We start from the raw sequence: 20,568 nt of genomic DNA, 5'->3' as shown, positions 1-20,568 counted from the left end.
CGTGATGAACAATGGCTGTCCAGCATAAAAGAGGTAAAAATGGGTTGCTGACGTTTTCATAGACAATGTTGATAAAATTATAATTTACATATAAAGTGAGGATAACAGCACTGTTTAATTGGCTTTGTATTGTTTAGTTTTCATCTCTAATTGTTCTCTCCCTTATTAATACTCAGGAATATTCACACTGACATATGAATGGTGCGTTTAGGAAGCGTGGCGCGGCTAATAAACATATGTTTATTTATATGTCGTCTTTTCCGATCGGTTTAATTACGTGTTGCTGTGAGCTGGTAACTGGCTCTCTTTAATGCGTTTATTAAAGTAATTTACACTGCGAAAAACTAATGTCCAGATGCCGCCCCATACTGTTATTTATTTTCCTGCTCCAAGGCAAATATGTTTTATTAGACAGTTTGCTGATTATTATAAGTTATTCAGGAGAGTGTCTCATAAAAATATGCATGGAGTGATAGTTATTTGCATTCCCAACACTTTACATTTTAATCTTTTGTAGTCAACTTCATAGGAACCTGCTCCTATTGGTGCTCTTTGAGCTTCTCCAATATTGGTGCCGCTAGCCATGGTATTTTTTATCAAAAGAGAAGGGATGGAGGTAACGTGAGCAAAAGTTGGCTATAAAGTATATTTGAATCTGCTCATTCCTACATGTATCTCAGCACCCGGCTACATTGGGAGTGTGAGAAAAAGCTGGAGGCCAGGGAATGTGGTCCAGGCTGTTATGTGCTGGACTAAGTTATACTGGCTTTCTTTCTGCCTGCCCATACCTAACAGAGGCCTCAATTTAATGATCCTATTTTAGTTATTTTAAAACATAGTTGTGAAGAACAATTAGATTTCAGCATATGTGACCAGCTTTCTGCTCTCATAGCATGGGAAGGTCAAGCAAGGCCGAATGAAGATGTGTGGGGGCCCCTATATATCACTGTTTCTTGTCACCCTAGGAACATTTATTTATTTCTATCCACCTTAATGCCCCCAGTAGTAATGCCCGTCTTGCAATGCCCACTGTAGTAGTGCCCCTTATGCAATGTCCCCAGTAGCAGTGCCCCCTGTGATGGTCCCCCCTATGCAGTGCCCCCTGTAGTGGTTCCCCTATGCAGTGCCCCTTATATAGTGCCCCCAGTATTAGTCCCCCCTATGCAGAGCCCCTTATATAATGCTCCCAGGAGTAGTACCCCTATGCAATGCCCCTTATATAGTACCCCCAGTAGTGCCCCTTATATAGTGCCCACAGTAGTAGTCCCCCTATGCAATGCCCCTTATATAGTGCCCCCAGTAGTGCCCCTTATATAGTGCCCACAGTAGTAGTCTCCCTTTGCAGTGACTCCAGTAGTGCCCCTTATACAGTGTCCCCAGTAGTGGTCCCCTATACAGTGCCCCCAGTAGTTCCCCTTATATAGTGCCCCCAGCAGTGGTCCCCCTTATGCAGTACCCCTTATATAATGCTCGCAGTAGCAGTGCCCCCTATGCAGTGCCCTTTATATAGTGCTCCCAGTAGTGGCCCCCCTATGCAGTGTCAGTGCCCCCAGTAGTGCCCCCCATGCAGTGCCAGTGTCCCCTTACATATACACAAAAAAAAAAAAAAAAACAACACTTACCTGAATCCCCGCTCCTGCCATGACTGCTGCTATCCCCCTGCTCGGGAAAAGCTAGATCCCCTTCAGTTTCTGTACAATTACATCATAAGCCAGTGTAAAACATCAATCCCTACCATCCAAGTGGGCATAGAGAGGGAATATATTCTTGTGGCGAGTGAAGCGGTCCACCGTACCCGCAGCATAGCGAGCGAAGTGAACCTGCAAGAGGTCAACTTTCTTATTTTCGTGGAACCTGCACTTCTGCCCTCACTCACGTCACTTCCAGGTACGACTAGTGAAGGGGATTTATACCTTTCCCTATCCGCTCCTCCGGCCGGCTCTGTAAGAGAGATGTCATGAGGAGAGACGTCAGCATCACCCTCTGCGGGAGCTGGAAGGCGGAGCTCATGAGTGAGCTCCAGCCCGGGTCCCTCCGTGGATGCAGCAGCCAATGAGAGTCTATGTGACTCTTATTGGCTGCCAAAACAAACACACAGCCGCCGGATGTTGGCGGTGGTTTGTTTGTAGTAACAACAAACACACCACCGCTGGCACCAGGCAGCAGTGTGTTTATTTTGTGTGTAGTGTAGACCACACTCCATGCGGTCCGCACTACATTCTATTGGTGTGGGGGCCCTCTGGGTGTGGGGGCCCTGGGATGACCGCCCTTGTCTCCCCGCCCATAATCCGGCCCTGAGATCAAGTCTTGAATTTAATGACGGGGGTACGCTGTGTGTGGGCAAAAGTAAAATTTTCATTGTGTTGGAAGAGAATCCTGGCTGAGGACCGGGAGCTTTGAAGCGCCTGGTATAAGTAGTGTATTGGTTTCTTTTGTGGAATAGCTTAGTTTGCACAAGTCACCAGGTAAAAGATAGTGCTTTTTATTTTCTTTGCAGGATTCGTGCCCTGCAGAGGTATTTTTCCTGCTATCCCAGGGTACTTTATTACATTTGATTTGAATCATTTAGCATTAATCGAATGCTCAAAAATAGTAGAATAAGGAACTACTAAAACAAGTATAGTCACTACTACAATGTATATTATAATTATTAATGTTATTTGATTGTAATATATGGCATAATGCAATGTGTATTACACCTTCTAAGGATATTAGAAGTCATCATATTCTGTAACCTGGATGCAGTCATAAGCTTAACAATCATAATGTTGACAGCACAATGTAGAAATTTATTGTATATCGACCTTTCCTGTAATATGTCGACATTCTCAGAATTTTGACATATTACAATTTACAAATATCGACATCTGAAATCCAGAAATTCTCAGAAGATCGACATTAGGGTTAGGCTGCGGGGCAGGAGGGTTAGGGTTAGGCACTTGAGGGCAGGGTTAGGATTAGGAGTAGGGATTAGGGTTTATGGATCAGGGGAGACATTATGAATGCAGATACGATAAATTTTACCTTATATACCGCACCCCTGAAACCAGGTATAAGCACAAGGCTGCAGGCTAAGTGCTTTTATACAGATCACAGAAATCCAACAGGACTTCTGATATATGCAGTCATTTACATAAAGGGTCATAACATTATTAGAATAAACGGGAGGGATTCATCCAGCCAATCTGAAGTGGCTACGGTTTGCCTTCATCAGCAGTTCACAACTTGCAACAGGGATTAAGCACAAATTGATGATTCACCTCCAAATGATGCAGATGTTTAGTACATTTTGTGGTCACGGAATGCAGTTGCAAAGACGCGCGCAATAGGGCGATTGTTATGTCATGCACATGCGTCATTGTGATGGAAACTGCATTTGCAGAGGCTACGCAGACCCATGGCAGAGTGATTGACAGGAAGTGCCGTTTGTGGGTGGTGACATGGGGGGGTGGTCGGGGGAAAGCAAGCGTACATGTGCGTTGGGATGGCCTTGCAGGGGTGTGCATAAATTAGCCACTGCAGCCTGAAGCCTCATAGCGTGCGCTGAAGTTATCAATTCCTGAGTGAGGTCTGACCTGCCTTAACTGTGCGTATGGGTCCGATGTTACTCAATGTTACCGATTGTTTCACTATGTTGCCAAAGTATACGGATGTGAGTAAGGGGAAGTGGGCATCATGTTAGGCTGAGATCGCATTGTGAATGCAAACATTTACATATCACCGCTGATATCAGGAGCAGCGCTGCGTGCGTATAAGCTGAATTGCGATCCTTGCTGAATCAGGCCCACTGATTGCAAGTGATGACACCAGAATTCACCATTTACAAATATATTACTTGCAGAAGTTTACACAAATATTAGCATATCTTATGTATAGGGGTGAGCGGGTTCGGATTTCTGAAATCCGAACCCCCCCGATCCCCCCCGATCCGAGGCAGATCCTAGTCAGGCTCGACTTTTCCCGCCTGACTCGGATCTATAATCGAGGAAAAACGTCATCATCCCGCCTTCCGGGTCTCGCAGGTTTTGGATCCTATATAAGGTACCCGCGTCGGCGCCATTTTCTCACTCGGCTGTGGACAGTGAAGAGGGAGGGTGGGAGTTAGGGCTGGCTGGGCTGTGTAGTGTAGTGTAGTGTAGTGCAGTGTAGTGTTGTGCTGTGCTGTGCTGCTGTTGTCCATAAGGGCTGAGTCCACTCCTCCAAAGTCCATAGGGGCTGGCTGTGTTGTGCTGTGCTGCTGTTGTCCATAGGGGCTGTGTCCACTCCTCCAAAGTCCATAGGGGCTGGCTGGACTGTATTGTGCAGTCAGTTGTCCATAGGGGCTGTGTCCACTCCAAAGTCCTGTGCAGTGTCCCAGTCCTAAAGGGGTGCTGTAGTGTTGTCCAGGGGGTGCTCTGTCCATCAGGGGTGCTCCCCCCAAGTGCAAAAAAAAAAAAATATTTTCTGTGTTTGTGAATTGTGTGCGCAGTAGCCGCACGTGCATCAACAAAGTAGTGCCAAGCGTGCGCCTGTGTCATAAGTAAAGGGCCGGCTGGCTTGACCGTTAAAGGGTGCTGTAACCCTCAAAGTACACTCCAAACAAAATAAAAAAATATTTTCTGTGTTTGTGAATTGTGTGCATAGTAGCCGCACGTGCATCAACAAAGTAGTGCCAAGCGTGCGCCTGTGTCATAAGTAAAGGGCCGGCTGGCTTGACCGTTAAAGGGTGCTGTAACCCTCAAAGTACACTCCAAACAAAATAAAAAAATATTTTCTGTGTTTGTGAATTGTGTGCGCAGTAGCCGCACGTGCATCAACAAAGAAGTGCCAAGCGTGCGCCTGTGTCATAAGTAAAGGGCCGGCTGGCTTGACCGTTAAAGGGTGCTGTAACCCCCAAAGTACACTCCAAACAAAATAAAAAAATATTTTCTGTGTTTGTGAATTGTGTGCGCAGTAGCCGCACGTGCATCAACAAAGTAGTGCCAAGCGTGCGCCTGTGTCCCATAAATAAAGGGCCAGCTGGATTGACTGCTAAAGGGTGCTGTAACCCCCAAAGGGCACTCCAAACAAAATAAAAAAAAAATTCTGTGTTTGTGAATTGTGTGCACTGTGGCTGCACGTGCATCAACGAAGGAGCAGCGCCAAGCGTGCGCCTGTGTCCCATAAGTAAAAGGCCGGCTGGCTTGACCGTTAAAGGGTGCTGTAACCCCCAAAGTACACTCCAAACAAAATAAAAAAATATTTTCTGTGTTTGTGAATTGTGTGCGCAGTAGCCGCACGTGCATCAACAAAGTAGTGCCAAGCGTGCGCCTGTGTCCCATAAATAAAGGGCCAGCTGGATTGACTGCTAAAGGGTGCTGTAACCCCCAAAGGGCACTCCAAACAAAATAAAAAAAAAATTCTGTGTTTGTGAATTGTGTGCACTGTGGCTGCACGTGCATCAACGAAGGAGCAGCGCCAAGCGTGCGCCTGTGTCCCATAAGTAAAAGGCCGACTGGCTTGTCCATTAAAGGGTGCTGTAACCCCCAAAGGGCACTCCAAACAAAATAAAAAAATATATTTTTTTGTTTGTGAATTGTGTGCGCAGTAGCCGCACGTGCATCAACAAAGTAGTGCCAAGCGTGCGCCTGTGTCCCATAAATAAAGGGCCGGCTGGATTGACTGCTAAAGGGTGCTGTAACACCCAAAGGGCACTCCAAACAAAATAAAAAAAAAATTCTGTGTTTGTGAATTGTGTGCACTGTGGCTGCACGTGCATCAACGAAGGAGCAGCGCCAAGCGTGCGCCTGTGTCCCATAAGTAAAAGGCCGACTGGCTTGTCCATTAAAGGGTGCTGTAACCCCCAAAGGGCACTCCAAACAAAATAAAAAAATATATTTTTTTGTTTGTGAATTGTGTGCGCAGTAGCCGCACGTGCATCAACAAAGTAGTGCCAAGCGTGCGGCTGTGTCCCATAAATAAAGGGCCGGCTGGATTGACCACTAAAGGGTGCTGTAACCCCCAAAGGGCACTCCAAAGAAAATAAAAAAAAAATTTCTGTGTTTGTGAATTGTGTGCACTGTGGCTGCACGTGCATCAACAAAGGAGCAGCGCCAAGCGTGCGCCTGTGTCTCATAAGTAAAGGGCCGGCTGGCTCATTTCTTAAAGGGTGGTGTAACCCACAAAGTGCACTAGTCTCCAACAAAAATAAAAAAATATTTTCTGTGTTTGTGTGCGCCTTAGCCGCACGTATATATCAATATAACATAAATGGAGGACCAAACTTTCTCCGATAAAAATAAAATAGAGAAAGATCAAGAACCACTTCCTCCTAGTGCTGAAGCTGCTGCCACTAGTCATGACATAGACGATAACATGCCATCAACGTCGTCTGCCAAGGCCGATGCCCAATGTCATAGTAGAGGGCACATACAATTCCAAATGACAAAGTTCAGGAAAATGACCTTGAAAAAAACATTTAAATCAGCTGAAGAGAAATGTAAACTTGCCAATATGCCATTTACGACACGGAGTGGCATGGAATGGCTAAGGTCTTCCCTATGTTCTTGACTAGTGTTTCAGCTTCACATGACGATGGAAGCCCTCCTCCCACTAAAAAAATCAAACGAGTTAAGCTGGCAAAAGCACAGCGAAGAACTGTGTGTTCTAAGAAGATATCACAAATCCCCAAGGAGAGTCCAAGTGTGGTGGTGGTTGCGATGCCTGACCTTCCCAGCACTGGACGGGAAGAGGTGGCTCTTTCCACCATTTGCACGCCCCCTGCAAGTGCTGAAAGGAGCACCCACAGTCTACTTGCTGATATGCAAATTGAAGATGTCACTGTTGAAGTACAACAGGATGAGGATACTGGTGTAGCTGGCGCTGAGGAGGAAGTTGGCGAGGAGGATTCTGATGGTGATGTGGTTTGTTTAAATCGGGCTCCGGGGGAGACAGTTGTTGTCCGTGGGATGAAAAAGCCCATCACGGTCATGCCTGGGCAGAAGACCAAACATTCCACCTCTTTGGTCTGGCAATATTTCTATCCAAATCCGGACAACAACTGTCTTGCCATATGTACCATATGTAAAGGTGAAATAAGTAGGGGTAGGGACGTTAACCACCTAGGAACATCCTCCCTTATACGGCACCTGCAGCGCGTTCATAAAAAGTTACGTCAAGTTCAGAAACTTTGGCTAAGACCGTAAGCAGTCCAGGGACACCTAAGTCCCGTTGTCCTGTTGTATCCAAGTGCCTGCAAACCACACTGTCAACTCCCTCCTCGTCAATTTCCTCCTTAGTCAGGATCGGAAGTAGTCCTGCAGGCCATGTCACTGGCATGACTGACTCTCCTATCCGGGATTCCTCCGGAGTATCCTGCATTGCTACGCCTCCTGCTGCTGCTGCTGTTGCTGCTGCTGGGAGTCGTTCATCATCCCAGAGAGGAAGTAGGAACACCACTACTTTTACTAAACAATTGACCCTCCAACAGTCCTTAGCGAGGAGGATGAAGTACGACAGCAGTCATCCTGAAGCAAAACGTATAACTGAGGCCTTGACTGCTATGTTGGTGTTAGACGTGCATCCGGTATCCGCCATTAGTGCAGTGGGATTTAGACAATTGATGGAGGTAGTGTGTCCCCGGCTCCAAATCCCGTTTAGATTCCACTTCACTAGGCAGGCGATACAGAAACGTCAGAAAAAGTGTCCTCAGTGTCCTGAAAAATGCCGTTGTACCCAATGTCCACTTAACCACGGACATGTGGACAAGTGGAACAGGGCAGACTAAGGACTATATGACAGTGATAGCCCACTGGGTAGATGTATCACCTTACGCAGCAACAGCAGCAGCGTCACCAGTAGCAGCATCTCTGAAACGCCAGCTCGTTCCAAGGCAGGCTACGCTGTGTATCACCGGTTTCAGTAAGAGGCACACCGCCGACAACCTCTTAGAGAAACTAAGGGAAATCATCGCCCAGTGGCTTACCCCACTTAGACTCTCCTGGGGATTTGTGATATCTGACAATGCCACCAATATTGTGCGGGCATTACATCTGGGCAAATTCCAGCACGTCCCATGTTTTGCTCACACAATAAACTTGGTGGTGCAGAATTTTCTGAAAAGCGACAGGGGCGTGCAGGAGACGCTTTGGGTGGCCCAAAAAATTTCTTGCCACTTTCGCCAATCAGCGACTGCGTGCCGAAGACTGGAGCGCCAGCAAACACTCTTGAACCTGCCCCGCCATCACCTGAAGCAAGAGGTTGTGATGCGGTGGAACTCAACCCTCTTTATGCTTCAGAGGATGGAGGAGCAGCAAAAGGCCATACAAGCCTATACATCCACCTATGACATAGGCAAAGGAGGGGGTATGCACCTGACTCAAGCGCAGTGGAGAATGATTTCCGTGTTGTGCAAGGTTCTCCAGCCCTTCGAACTTGCCACACGTGAAGTCAGTTCAGACACTGCCAGCTTGAGTCAGGTCATTCCCCTCATCAGACTTTTGCAGAAGCAGCTGGAGAAAGTGAAGGAGGAGCTAAGACGGAGCGATTCCGCTCGGCATGTGGGACTTGTGGATGAAGCCCTTCATTCGCTTTGCCAGGATTCCAGGGTGGTCAATCTGTTGAAATCAGAACACTACATTTTGGCCACCGTGCTCGATCCTAGGTTTAAAGCCTATGTGGTGTCTCTCTTTCCGGCCGACACAAGCCTGCAGAGGTGCAAAGACCTGCTGGTGAACACACTGTCAGCTGAAGCGGAACGTGACACGTCAACAGCTCCTTCTTCATTTTCTCCCGCAACTGGGGCTGCCAGGAAAAAACTTAGCTATCCTAAGCAACCCGCTGGCGGTGATGCAGGGCAGGCAGGACCAAGTTTGGACATCTGGTCCGGACTGAAGGACCTGGCAACAATTTCTGACATGTCTACTGTCACTACATATGATACTGTCATCATTGACAGAATGGTGGAGGATTATATCAGTGACAGCATCCATGTAGGCATGTCAGACAGTCCATACCTGTACTGGCAGGAAAAAGAGGCAATTTGGAGGCCCCTGTACAAACTGGCTCTATTTTACCTGAGTTGCCCCCCCTCCAGTGTGTACTCCGAAAGAGTGTTTAGTGCAGCCGGGAACCTTGTCAGCGAAAGGCGTAGGAGGTTGCTTCCACAAAATGTGGAGTAGATGATGTTCATCAAAATGAATTATCAACTCTTCCAGGGAGACCAGCCTCCAGAACGTACAGAGGGACCTGTGGTGGTGGATTCCAGTGGGGACGAGTTAATACTCTGTGAGGATGAGGATGTACACAACACTGAAGAGGGTGAGGAATCGGTGGATGAGGAGGATGAGGACGACATCTTGCCTCCATAGAGCCAGTTTGTGCAGGGACAGATTAATTGCCAGCTTGTTTTGTGGGGGCCCAAACGAACCAATCATTTCAGCCACAGTCGTGTGGCAGACCCTGGCGCTGAAATGATTGCTTTGTTAAAGTGTGCATGTCCTGTTTATACAACATAAGGGTGGGTGGGAGGGCCCAAGGACAATTCCATCTTGCACCTTTTTTTTTCTTTGCATTATGTACAGTTTGGGGCCTAGTTTTTCAAACTGCCATCCTGTCTGCCACTGCAGTGTCACTCCTAGATGGGTCACGTGTTTGTGCCGCCCACTCGTGTCGCTTAGTATAGTCATCCAGCTACCTCGGTGCAACTTTTTGGACATAAAAACACTATTGTGAGGTGTGAGGTGTTCAGAATAGACTGGAAATTAGTGGAAATTAAGGTTATTGAGGTTAATAATAGCATAGGAGCAGAAAACCCAACACATTCTGTGATTTTAGCTGTTTTTATGCTTTTTTAAAAAAAAAAATACAGATCCAAAACACAAAACCCAGAACCGAAAACACGGAAGGGTGGTTTTGGCAAAACCAATTCAGATCCAAAACACGAAGAAAGATCCAGATCCAAAACCAAAACACGAAAAGGGGCCGGTGCACACCCCTACTTATGTATTATAAAAATATAATTGTATTATAAAGAAAATAATATACAGTAAAGATTATTAATAATAACGGAATAACATTGGGTACACGTGCGCAGTGCAAAACGGGTTATTATGCAGGGGGGGGGGGAACAAAATTTATTTACGTTCCTCACTGCATTGAGCTCCTCCATTTTCTAACAGATAAAAGGTGCTAAAAATGAACGGATATCAATACTAAAAATAAATATATAATTTTCCTGCACTTATCTGTATGACAGCAAAAAAGACTCAGTTTAAATTTAAACCCTGACTCTAAAATAGTAAAAGCAGAAGTCTTGATGCATAAATTTGCAGATACAGGAGTACACGAGACTTCTACTAGAATCGTGCTTATGTTTTCTTTTTCTTTTTACTTTCACAAACACCTACTAAAAAGTTTTAAAAACCTCACAGGGTTTGACATTAGTCAAGGCCTGGGATGTACTAACCTTTTATTTTGTGAGCAATTTCCAAACTGCTCTACATGAGACGAGATTTGAGAAACCCAAACCTCTACAAAAGATGAGATTTAAGAAACCCAAACCACAGTGCATATAACAAATGTAAATGAAACTTCTAGTTTCAGTATGAGGTTTTGAAGAGATAAGTACAAAAATGGGCTGTGCCCCCCCCCCTTCCTGAAAATATTGCAAAGAGCCTCTGAGCATGCTAGGTGTAGCTTGGGCTAAAGTAACATACAGGTACCCTGGCAAAACCACCTAGGGTGGTTTCTACTCTAACAATAAAACCCACGAGTGATGGGCACTCCTGATAAATAAATACCAACGCGAGGGTGGACAGCTCATGCCTCTATAGGCAAGGGACACAAAAATAAACTCCCAAATGTTACTGGCTCAAAGCCGAATAGTACTGGTTCTGGCATAATGAAGATGTTTGGGACCCCTGTGGTGGAAACCTTGCCAACTCGGGTCCCTACATACAGTAGTGAACAGGAGTCCAAAAGACCAACTATCATTTTTATTTAAAAAAAAATAATAATAATTTAATAAATAGAATAAAAACAATTTCAAAAATAAAGTTTGGTAGATAAAACACTCTCAAACCAATTATGAACCATTATAATAATGAAAAAAATATTACATTTTTTGGGATTAAAATATTTATCTTTCATAGACCAAAGAATAAAAATATAAAAAAAACCTTCCCCCTCTGTCTTGAAAAAAGGCACCGCCTAATACTTCAGAAAACAACCTGCAAATGAATATAGACAGTAGTAGCCTGTACTACAGTAAACCACAAGCCAATCATAAGTGTTTTCCCATGGGCCAACCAATGCCATCATGAAAAGCAGGTAAGGACAAAAGCTTGCGATTGGCTGATGTGTAAGCGGAGTCCAGGTTACTCGTTTAATATTCTTCAGTGGTGTTTTATGCAATTACATTTCAAGTGTGTGTGTGGTTTTTTTATACACTGTTGATGTAATAATCAGTTGTCTTAGAAACCACCGTCTATTATACTTGGACGAAATGGGTGGTTAAGTTGTCACTCCAGGGGTCCATATCCTCTTAATTACCCTTGGAACCATAGCCCATAGTTTTAGGTAGAGGCCTGGTATTTTACAGGACTGGGGCACACTGTTTTTTTTTCTGTTGTAATGTTTCCTCAAATAATAAACTTTGGAATTTTGCTAAATACAGGATAACTTGGTGCTATAGACTCTTGACTATAACATATAAATCTGGCATGATAAGGATGTACAAATTGTGTGTGTTTTTTAAATATTATTTTTTACTATATACTGTCTTTAAAATTATACAAACTTAACTGTAAAAGCATACAAGGATAGAAGTATAAAGTTTTAGGGATAAATTTACTAAGAATTGAGAATGGTCGAGTTTAGTTTTTTTAATCTTGAATTGCATAACCGAATCTCGTGTGATTTTCCCGTTTTTCATCTCACAAATTTACTAAGAAGTGAGATGAGCTGAAAGTGAGTTGGCTAATGGTGAAGTAGATCAAGATATCTCCCCCGAGTTGCAAGTGAAGATGAGACTACTCACCCGAGATTGCAGTGTTTTCTCTCTGCAAATCTCTCCCAAGCTTGCAGCCTGCACATATCAGTGAGATATGTGCTGGCTGCTTGTGTCTAAAGACCTGTAAAAAACAGGTTAACTGTTATTAAAATACGGTCCCCCCCTAAATCTTAACCAGCCCCGGAAATGCCAGCCAGTCCTGGTACCTAAAATTACGGGGAACAAAATGAGTAGGGTTCCACCGTAAATTAGCTACCAGCACAAGGCTGCAGGGCCAGTCCTGGTTTTAATTATAGGGGGAAAAAATTGCGTAGGGGTCCCCCTATAACTAAAACCAACACCGGACCCTTTCTAGCGGGGGGGGGGCTGATGCCACAGTCATGGGAACCCTTTCACATGCGTCCCCCAGCTGCAGCATCAGTCCTGACCGCTAGTCAGCCCAGGCCAGGGATCCCTGGGGAGTTGATAAGTAACACACAGGCAGCCAGCACATATCTCACTGATATGTGCAGGCTGCTAGGTCAGGAGAGATTTGCAGAGAGAAAACACTGCAATCTCAGGTGATTAATCTCATCTTCACTTGCAACGTGGGGGAGATACAGTATCTCGATCTACTTCACCATTTGCCATCTCCCTTTCAGCTAAACTCACTTCTTAATAAATTTGCGAGATGAAAAACGTGAAAATTACCTGAGATTCGGCGATGCAAATCAAGATTAAAAAAAACTACACTCGACCAATCTCGATTCTTAGTAAATTTACCCCTTAGTGCATATTTATTTAAATTAAATGGAGTGTAAAAATTCCCTGATATTAGTAATGTGCAAACTAAGATAACGGTGGAGATTTCTCTGTCATGGCATAAAAAGAAAACTTTATTATCATTGTACTGCAGTACTACAGAACTACAGAACTTCTCCAAGCTTGGATACTTGGTGATATTTCTCACAAATGACCAAAAGGTGGCAGCATTGGGTAGTATATTAAAACTGTTACCTGGGCATGTAATACATTCATGTGAAAGCATCAATGTATGAATGACCTTTCCTATATCAGTATCTATCTATCTATCTGTGTTGCTATTTCAGTTGCATATTATTGAATATTAACCATCAAATGATACATAGTGTAATGTGGGGTACATACCATACTGAAGGACCCACCAACTGACAGACCCAAGGACCGAGCACTTACCAATCGGCCGCACGATCTGTCTGGCCATACATCACAACTGGGTGGCAATTTAATTATGCCCACCCGTTTGCAATGTCAGTGTTGCTGCATGTCAGATGCAATATATCTGTGAAAGTCATTGTTCACAGATGTACACACGAGCCAATACACTGAATGATATATTGTGCTGTGTGTAAACACGTTGAGGACCATGATGTTCTCCCTTCTGAAGATTATGCAGTTGGTGCCTACAACACATAACAATATGTAACAAAACACTTTGAATAGATTCCTGGCTGATGCAGTAGAGTCATACTTACCTGCCCTCCCGGAATGGCCAGGAGGCTCATGAAGAACAAGTGGCCACCACTGTACCAAGCCCCCAAAAGGTCGGCAAGTAGGAGTAGAATCTACAATCAATTTCATGGCCTGATACATTAAGGATCGCAACTGTAACCGCGCACGCAGTTGGCCGATTGTTGCGTACTGCGCATGCGCAAAGGCTACACTGCGATCGCACTGCGATTACAAAGAGCACGGTAAGCCATCGCAGAGTGAGTGACAGGTAGTCAGCGTTTGGGGGTGGTGATGGAGGAGTGGTTGGGGAAATGCAGACGTGCCTGTCCAGTTGACCGCAGTTACACAGGCGTGCCTAAATTAGCCATAGCAATGGCATACGGAGCTTGAGTGCTTACTGCATGTAACGAGGTTAACAATTTCTCAGTAAGGTCAGGGCTGCTGTAATTCTGCATGAGGGGCCGATGGTACTCGATGTTTCCAATGTATACGCAGGAATACAAGGTATTACGGATGTGAGATAGCGGTAGTGGGAGGCAGTGGGCGTCTCTATGCTGGCATTGAGATAGCATTCATTAGCATATTTTCCTTGCAGACCTGCGTGCGATTACGGAGCTGCAATCGCAATAGCGATCCTTAATAAATCAGGCCCTCAGTCCGTTACCATTGTGAGTAACGTTAAGGACAAATTCTATCACTCTCCATTGTAAAATAGCCACTGATGGCACTGATCCTTGGGGATCTGTAGCTGTTATACCCTTTATTTCCAGTAAGCAAGCATTATGGTGGGTTCTCTTTATATTTATGTTAGCAAGGTAATCTCCATGTGGTGCCATGATTACTCATTGCGCCATCTTGTAAAGGGGATGCAGTCTGGAAGCCGACAGTCGAAATGCTGACCGCCGGCTTCCCGACTGTCTAATCACGGCAGGAGTCTAATGACAGGTGTCAAAATCCAGACGACTGTCATTTTACATATGCCGGGAGCCCGACGCCCGGCATACCGATCCAACGTAAGCCGGGCAGCGGGCGCAGACAGCCACGCGGGGAGGGTTAGCTTAGGGGCTCCCGGGGGGATTTAGAGTTAGGTACCCCCCTGAGAGGATTAGGTTTAGGCTGCGGGGAAGGGGGGGTTAGGTTTAGGCACTTACAGGGGGGGTTAGGGTTAGGCACTTGGGGGAGAGGTTAGGGTTAGGCACCCCAAAGGGAGGGTTACGGTTAGGGGGGGTGGTTAGGTTAGTGAATACTTAAAAAAAACTTACCTGTCGGGATCTTCACTGTCGGTCTTCCAGCGTCGGGATGCGTCCGTCAGTATTTTATACCGATCACTTGTAAAGTGAGATATAAGATCTTTTCATGGACCTCACCCTTGCTATAGGCAGGTCACATCAGTATCTCCTATAACTATCTGCAGATACTCCATTCACCAGTGGTGGTCCTGCTACATCCATACTGTACGAATCTTCTTATGAGCAGAGGGACTGAATACTACAAATGGCTCTCTGCCAACTAGTTAGTCCGGTCACTGGACGGCCACAGTAACAGGCACACTTGATAATGATACGATTATTTTCTATAACATTATGGGACATACTGTAGGGCTGGTTTTGTTCCCAAAATCAATGTTACTGTATATTGACCCAATTGCTCAATGTTGTTGCTGATATTACACTTCAGTATATGTGTCTCTTTGTCTCTTCATATAACATTAACAAATCCAGGAGGTAGTTACATTCATTTGATATGATTAGTTCATTCTCTAATGTTGAGCGGAGCACATGAGCAGCAAGAAGATCCTTGGGGAGATTTATTAAGCCTTCTGCAGAGGACAGGTGGGCAAGATGCCTATAGCAACCAAACGGATTATAGCTATTATTTTATAGAACATACTACATAAATGATAGGTACCATCTGATTGGTTGCTATTGGCAACATCTACACTTGTCCTCTTTAGAAGGTTCAATCCAACCCCCATCTAGTCTCTAGAGCAGGGGTTTCCAACCACGGTCCTTAAGGCACACTAACGGTCCAGGTTTTAAGTATATCCATGATTTAGCATACTTGACTTAATTAGTACCTCAGTTATTTTGATTTAACCATCTGTTCTCATTCATGGATATCACTAAAACCAGGACTGTTAGTCTGCCTTGAGGACCGAGGTTGGGAATCACTGCTCTAGAGCAATACTAGCCACTATTGTCAGAAAAGGCAGGATGGAAAGTACAGTACATTAATAGACTTGTATGTTTTTCAGTGTATCCAGAAAGAGCTTGAATTTGAAAACTTTTTTTTCAACTTAAGAACTTTTTTAATATAATTTATATTTCAACCTTTTATATGCATGTGTTGTGGTTTTGCAACTAAATGTATTTTCCTTTCTCTTAGGAATCATACAAGGTATCTGTATTTACGTGATGAACTCCACTATAGACGCAGATACTGCCGAAGTGCGCCATGCTGTGCAAGTGGTGGCCACTGTGACCTTCAGCCTAATTTTCCTCCTGGGCATGATGGGAAATGGCACCGTCATCTGGATAACAGGCTGCCGACTGCAAAGGACTATCAACACTGTTTGGTTTTTCAATCTAGCATTAGCAGATTTCATCTCCACTTTCCTAGTTCTGGTCACCGTCCTGTACTTGTTATTTGACCTTCACTGGCCCTTTGGGCCTATTTTCTGCAAGCTTGTGAACTGCATCTTTGGTCTCAGCATCTACGCCAGCATTCTCCTACTGAGCGCAATCAGCATCGATCGCTGCGTTCTCGTTCTCTTCCCTGTCTGGTGCCAAAACTATCGCAACCCCAGATTAGTGTCGGCTACCTGTCTGGTGATTTGGATTGTCTCCATTGCTCTGGTACCAGGTTCTTACACCCTTTCGGAGATGTCCACAGAGAGCAACCGAAGCTCCTGCAAGAACCTTGATGTTTTTGAGGACTGGGAAAGAAGAGAAGCTGCCATATTTACCGTTTGTATTTTCCTCTACCAGTTCCTAGTGCCGCTGAGTATTATTCTAATTTCATATGCTATACTTTTATTCACACTCCATAAGAAAAAACTCAACAGGTCCAGTAAACCATTTCTGGTGGTCACTGGAGTCGTCTTCTCCTTCTTTTTATGCTGGCTTCCCTATCATGCCTTGGCACTTACTCGTGTGTTTCTTGGTGGATTGCCACTTTTGGTCAGCCTGGTGGCCGTACCACTCTCCAAGTGCTTAGCTATGTTCAATAGCTGTATCAACCCCATACTTTATGTTTTCATTGGTCGAGAATTCAAGGATGCAGTGAAGAGATCACTGACACAAGTTTTTAAAACTGTATTTGAGGAAGTTGCTCACTAAAGAGACTATAAACTATAATTTGGCTGACTCTGAACATTTGGAGTTGAAACAAGGTTTGAACTGGAAACAATATTCAACTAGTTGAGATATAAAGTGTGTTCTCATTCCAGATGCCAAACACTAAAACTCAACATGCTCTATGATGTGAAAACAGAAAAAATGATCAGGGAAATTCAATAGAAGGTCTAGCTAATGGAAAGTTGGTCAATGAAGATGGGACTATAAATAAGCCTGGACTCCGTACAAGGTATTATCATCTAAACATCCATCACCAACAGACTCTAGGAAAGTGGAGGGAGTCAAAAGACAACATAAAAACAGTGTTACATTATGAATGAAAAGACAACATACTAGACAATTACATACTGTATATCTCACTAATCATGATCGGAGATCATTCATCAACGTATTGTGTTTCCTGCTGCATTTTTCTTTTTTTGTAGACAAAGAAAGTTTTAGATTGTGTATTTGTTTGTTAAGAGATAAACAAATGATCCAAGACATTCTTAAGTACGATTAATCATTTCTGCTATCCTGAAGAAAAAGTAAATGCAATGGGCCAATTCCTTATATTGTACAATAATCCACCTATTAGCCTGTAGCAGGTTTTAAGGCCCAGAGTGAAATGTCAGTAAATTACGATCTAAAAGGTTCCATGTACCATCAGGTCTATTTTTACATAAAAAAAAAATGGTAGATTTGAATAATTACTGTAAAAAAAACACATAATGACTTAACCGTCTGCTATCATGAATCATTACTTGTGCAACAAAGATTTACAAGGCGTAATCTGGTGTAGACAATTGCAAAGCACAGTGAACATGCATTGGTTTAAGCAGAGACATTCAATCATCCCATGCCCTCCAGAGAAAAGTAGCAGTCAATGTAAAATTATTTACCATATTACAGCCCTGCAATGCTTTCATTATGTGGCTGTGTTCAGAGAGAAAAATAAGATTGGCAACATGGTAAGCCATGGTGCTTGTTGTCAGCATCATTACTTATGAATCACTTCTCAGGGAGATGTAGTTACCATCCAGGCAGTGCCAGAATCCCAACCACCGGCATCCCGATGGTAAGTATTAGGGTTAGGGGGAATGCTAGGGTTAGGGTCAAGCACTCAGGGGAGGGTTAGGTTGCAAAGGGGAAGGGTTATGGTTAGGCTGCGGGGGGGGTTAGGCTGCGGGTTAGGCTGCTGAGGAAGGGTTATGGTTATGCTGCATGGGGGGGGTTATGCTGCAGGTTAGGCTGCTGAGGAAGGGTTAGGGTTAGGCTGCAGAGGGGAGGGTTAGGGTTAGGCTGCAGAGGGGAGGGTTATGGTTAGGATGCAGGGGGGGATGGTTAGGGTAAGGCTGTGGGGATGAGGGTTAGGCTGCGGGGGAGAGGGTTAGGGTTAAACTGTAGGGGGGAGGGATACGGTTAGGCTGCAGAGGGGAGGGTTACGGTTAGGATGCAGGAGGGGATGGTTAGGGTAAGGCTGTGGGGATGAGGGTTAGGCTGCAGGGGGGAGGGTAGGCTGCGGGGGGGAGGGTTAGGGTTAGATTGTGGGGGGGAAGGTTAGGGTTAGGCTGCTGGGGGAGGGTTAGGGTTAGGCTGCAGAGTGGAGGGTTACGGTTAGGATGCAGGGGGGGATGGTTAGGGTAAGACTGTGGGAACGAGGGTTAGGCTGCAGGGGGGAGGGTTAGGCTGTGGGGGGGAGGGTTACGGTTAGGCTGTGGGGGGAGGAATAGGCTGTGATTAAGGTAGGCTGGGGAAGTATTAGGGGTTACCGATAGGAAACCTATCTAATTGGGTCAGGATTTTGACCACCAGGATCCTGTACCCAACTACTTCTAAGGTGGTCTCAAAATTACCTTATGGAAAAACACTTTTGGAAAAAGTGTGGAACCTGCCACCCCCACCCCACCCTTTTTCCCAGTCTAAAGGGCTTCTGCTTTATAACAGATCAGCTCCACCACAGAATGCTCACTTCAGCTGCCATCAGGAGGAAACGTGTCCCACAGAATCACCTACTTATGTATATCTCATATTCAAGCACGGTTAACTTCAAAGAGAATTTTGTAATACAGGTTTCCCACCACTAAAAAAGAAAAGGACTATCATTATAGTACATGCATTCATCTGTAATAGAGACTTTGTGTAAACACAAACGTTGATTGAGCCTAGTGGCTTAAAACCCCATTACTTTGGTTTGTGAAGTGAAAGTTGTAATTTATGGATAAGTCAGTAAGACAGGAAGCATATCATCAACTACCACCTTTTTATTATTTAGTCACTCATACGGAAGATAAAGGGCTGATGCGAAGATGAACGCGTATGTGCAGGTTCGGCGGTACTCAAAAATACCCCTGTTTGGGAGCATGTCTCTTGTATCTAGTTTAGGGCAGATGCAAATTAGTGATGTTGATGACTAGTAGGAAAGAGGGATGAGGGCCCCATCGGCCTGAGGCTAAAAATGTTCAAGGGCCTATTTTGAGTAGTGAGCAGTGCTGTGTGAGTGTGGCCAGTGCTGTGTGGGTGTGGCCAGTTACATGTGGGCTTGGCCACACCCTACACCAAGTCTCCCAAATATGTAAAAGTATAAAAATTGCATAATTTTGTGAGGAAAATAGAAATACAATGACATTTTTTTTATTTATAACTATGCAGCCAGCTGGTGGCTGGACATCATCATTTTGTCATGATGATAGGCCTAGTTTTATGTGGAGGACTGGAGCTGTAGCTTCATCCACCCCATTGCTAATCTGGCCCTGGTAGGAAACCAGGTGCCCGCGATGAACTCACATCTGGAGATAAATACATCTCTGCATATTGGCAAATGTACAAATTTTTTCTTCTCAAAATATGGGCAATTTACTTTGAAGTTCGAACGTTGCATAAGGACTTACAGTAACTCTTTCACCCAGCATCTACTCTGTGGAGTGTGAGAGTTCCCCCCAAGCCTCCTGTCCATGCCGCATATTGCGTACAATATTGCTTCTGCTCTCTTAATGGCGTTAGATGGAACTTGACATTGCAAAACAACTTTACTTGCAAATTGTGCAAAATCCAGACAAAACATCCTTATTTTGCCTATAAAGTTCCCCCAAAATTTTTCCCACTTGCTATTGTTTATCTGATGATGTTACAGGTTTACTGGTGATAAGAAGTTACACAGGTGCACCATACCTGAAACAAAATCATATGTGAAAATTGACATACAATAAAAAAGCAAAGAGAAGTCCTGGCATTACTCATTTCTTAATTTACCGCAGTATATATGAATTTGATTTTTGCAGTAGTTATCCCTTATATTTGTTAGTTGTAAAAAAAAAGAATGCAAAAAAACAAACAACGAAAAAAAGCAACAAGGACATTTAACCATGGATTATTGTATGAACCTAAAAGGGAATCAATTTATTGTCAGTGACAATGTTTCCATATTCCATTGTGGAGTGTAATTGTTTGTAAGTCTTGTACGATTATGTGACCATTTTTGAAAATATACTGTTGAATTGTGTTGTTTTGTGGTTCAATAAAAAAATAAATAAATGGAAAAAATGTTTAACTGCTTAAAAACAAGTAAGATAATTACAGATTAAAGTGAATAAAATGTAGTGCCATGTTTTAAAACATTACTGATCTACATTTAAACAAATCAGTTCTTCTCTTCCAAATTGATATTTGTCGACCCAATCAGTTGGAATTTTGACATATAGAATAAAAATTCAGACCACTCATGTGCCAAAATATGACATTCATTATCATCCCTAATACACAACATGAGATATGTGTCCTAAAAATTCAAATAGT

At 44.1% G+C, this 20,568-nt stretch overlaps 1 protein-coding gene across 5 annotated transcripts in view; it reads left to right on the top strand.

The window, feature by feature from the left end:
• The window catches only part of LOC148525431 (chemerin-like receptor 1), a 136,297-nt gene extending 118,377 nt beyond the window's left edge, over positions 1-17,920 (top strand). For all 5 annotated transcript variants that reach the window (XM_088470955.1, XM_088470953.1, XM_088470956.1 and 2 more), the window contains exon 2: positions 15,824-17,920. In XM_088470955.1, the coding sequence (XP_088327081.1) occupies positions 15,853-16,776 (924 nt within the window). In that variant the 5' untranslated portion in view covers positions 15,824-15,852 and the 3' untranslated portion in view covers positions 16,777-17,920. The remainder of the gene's footprint in view (positions 1-15,823) is intronic.
• The last annotated feature ends 2,648 nt before the right edge of the window (positions 17,921-20,568 follow it).

Source organism: Taudactylus pleione, unplaced genomic scaffold, assembly GCF_031769625.1.
Source record: "Taudactylus pleione unplaced genomic scaffold, aTauple2 ptg000108l, whole genome shotgun sequence".
NCBI classification, from domain to species: domain Eukaryota; kingdom Metazoa; phylum Chordata; class Amphibia; order Anura; family Myobatrachidae; genus Taudactylus; species Taudactylus pleione.
The sequence above is the reverse complement of the archived record's forward strand: the minus strand, read 5'-3'. Positions and strand labels throughout refer to the sequence as shown.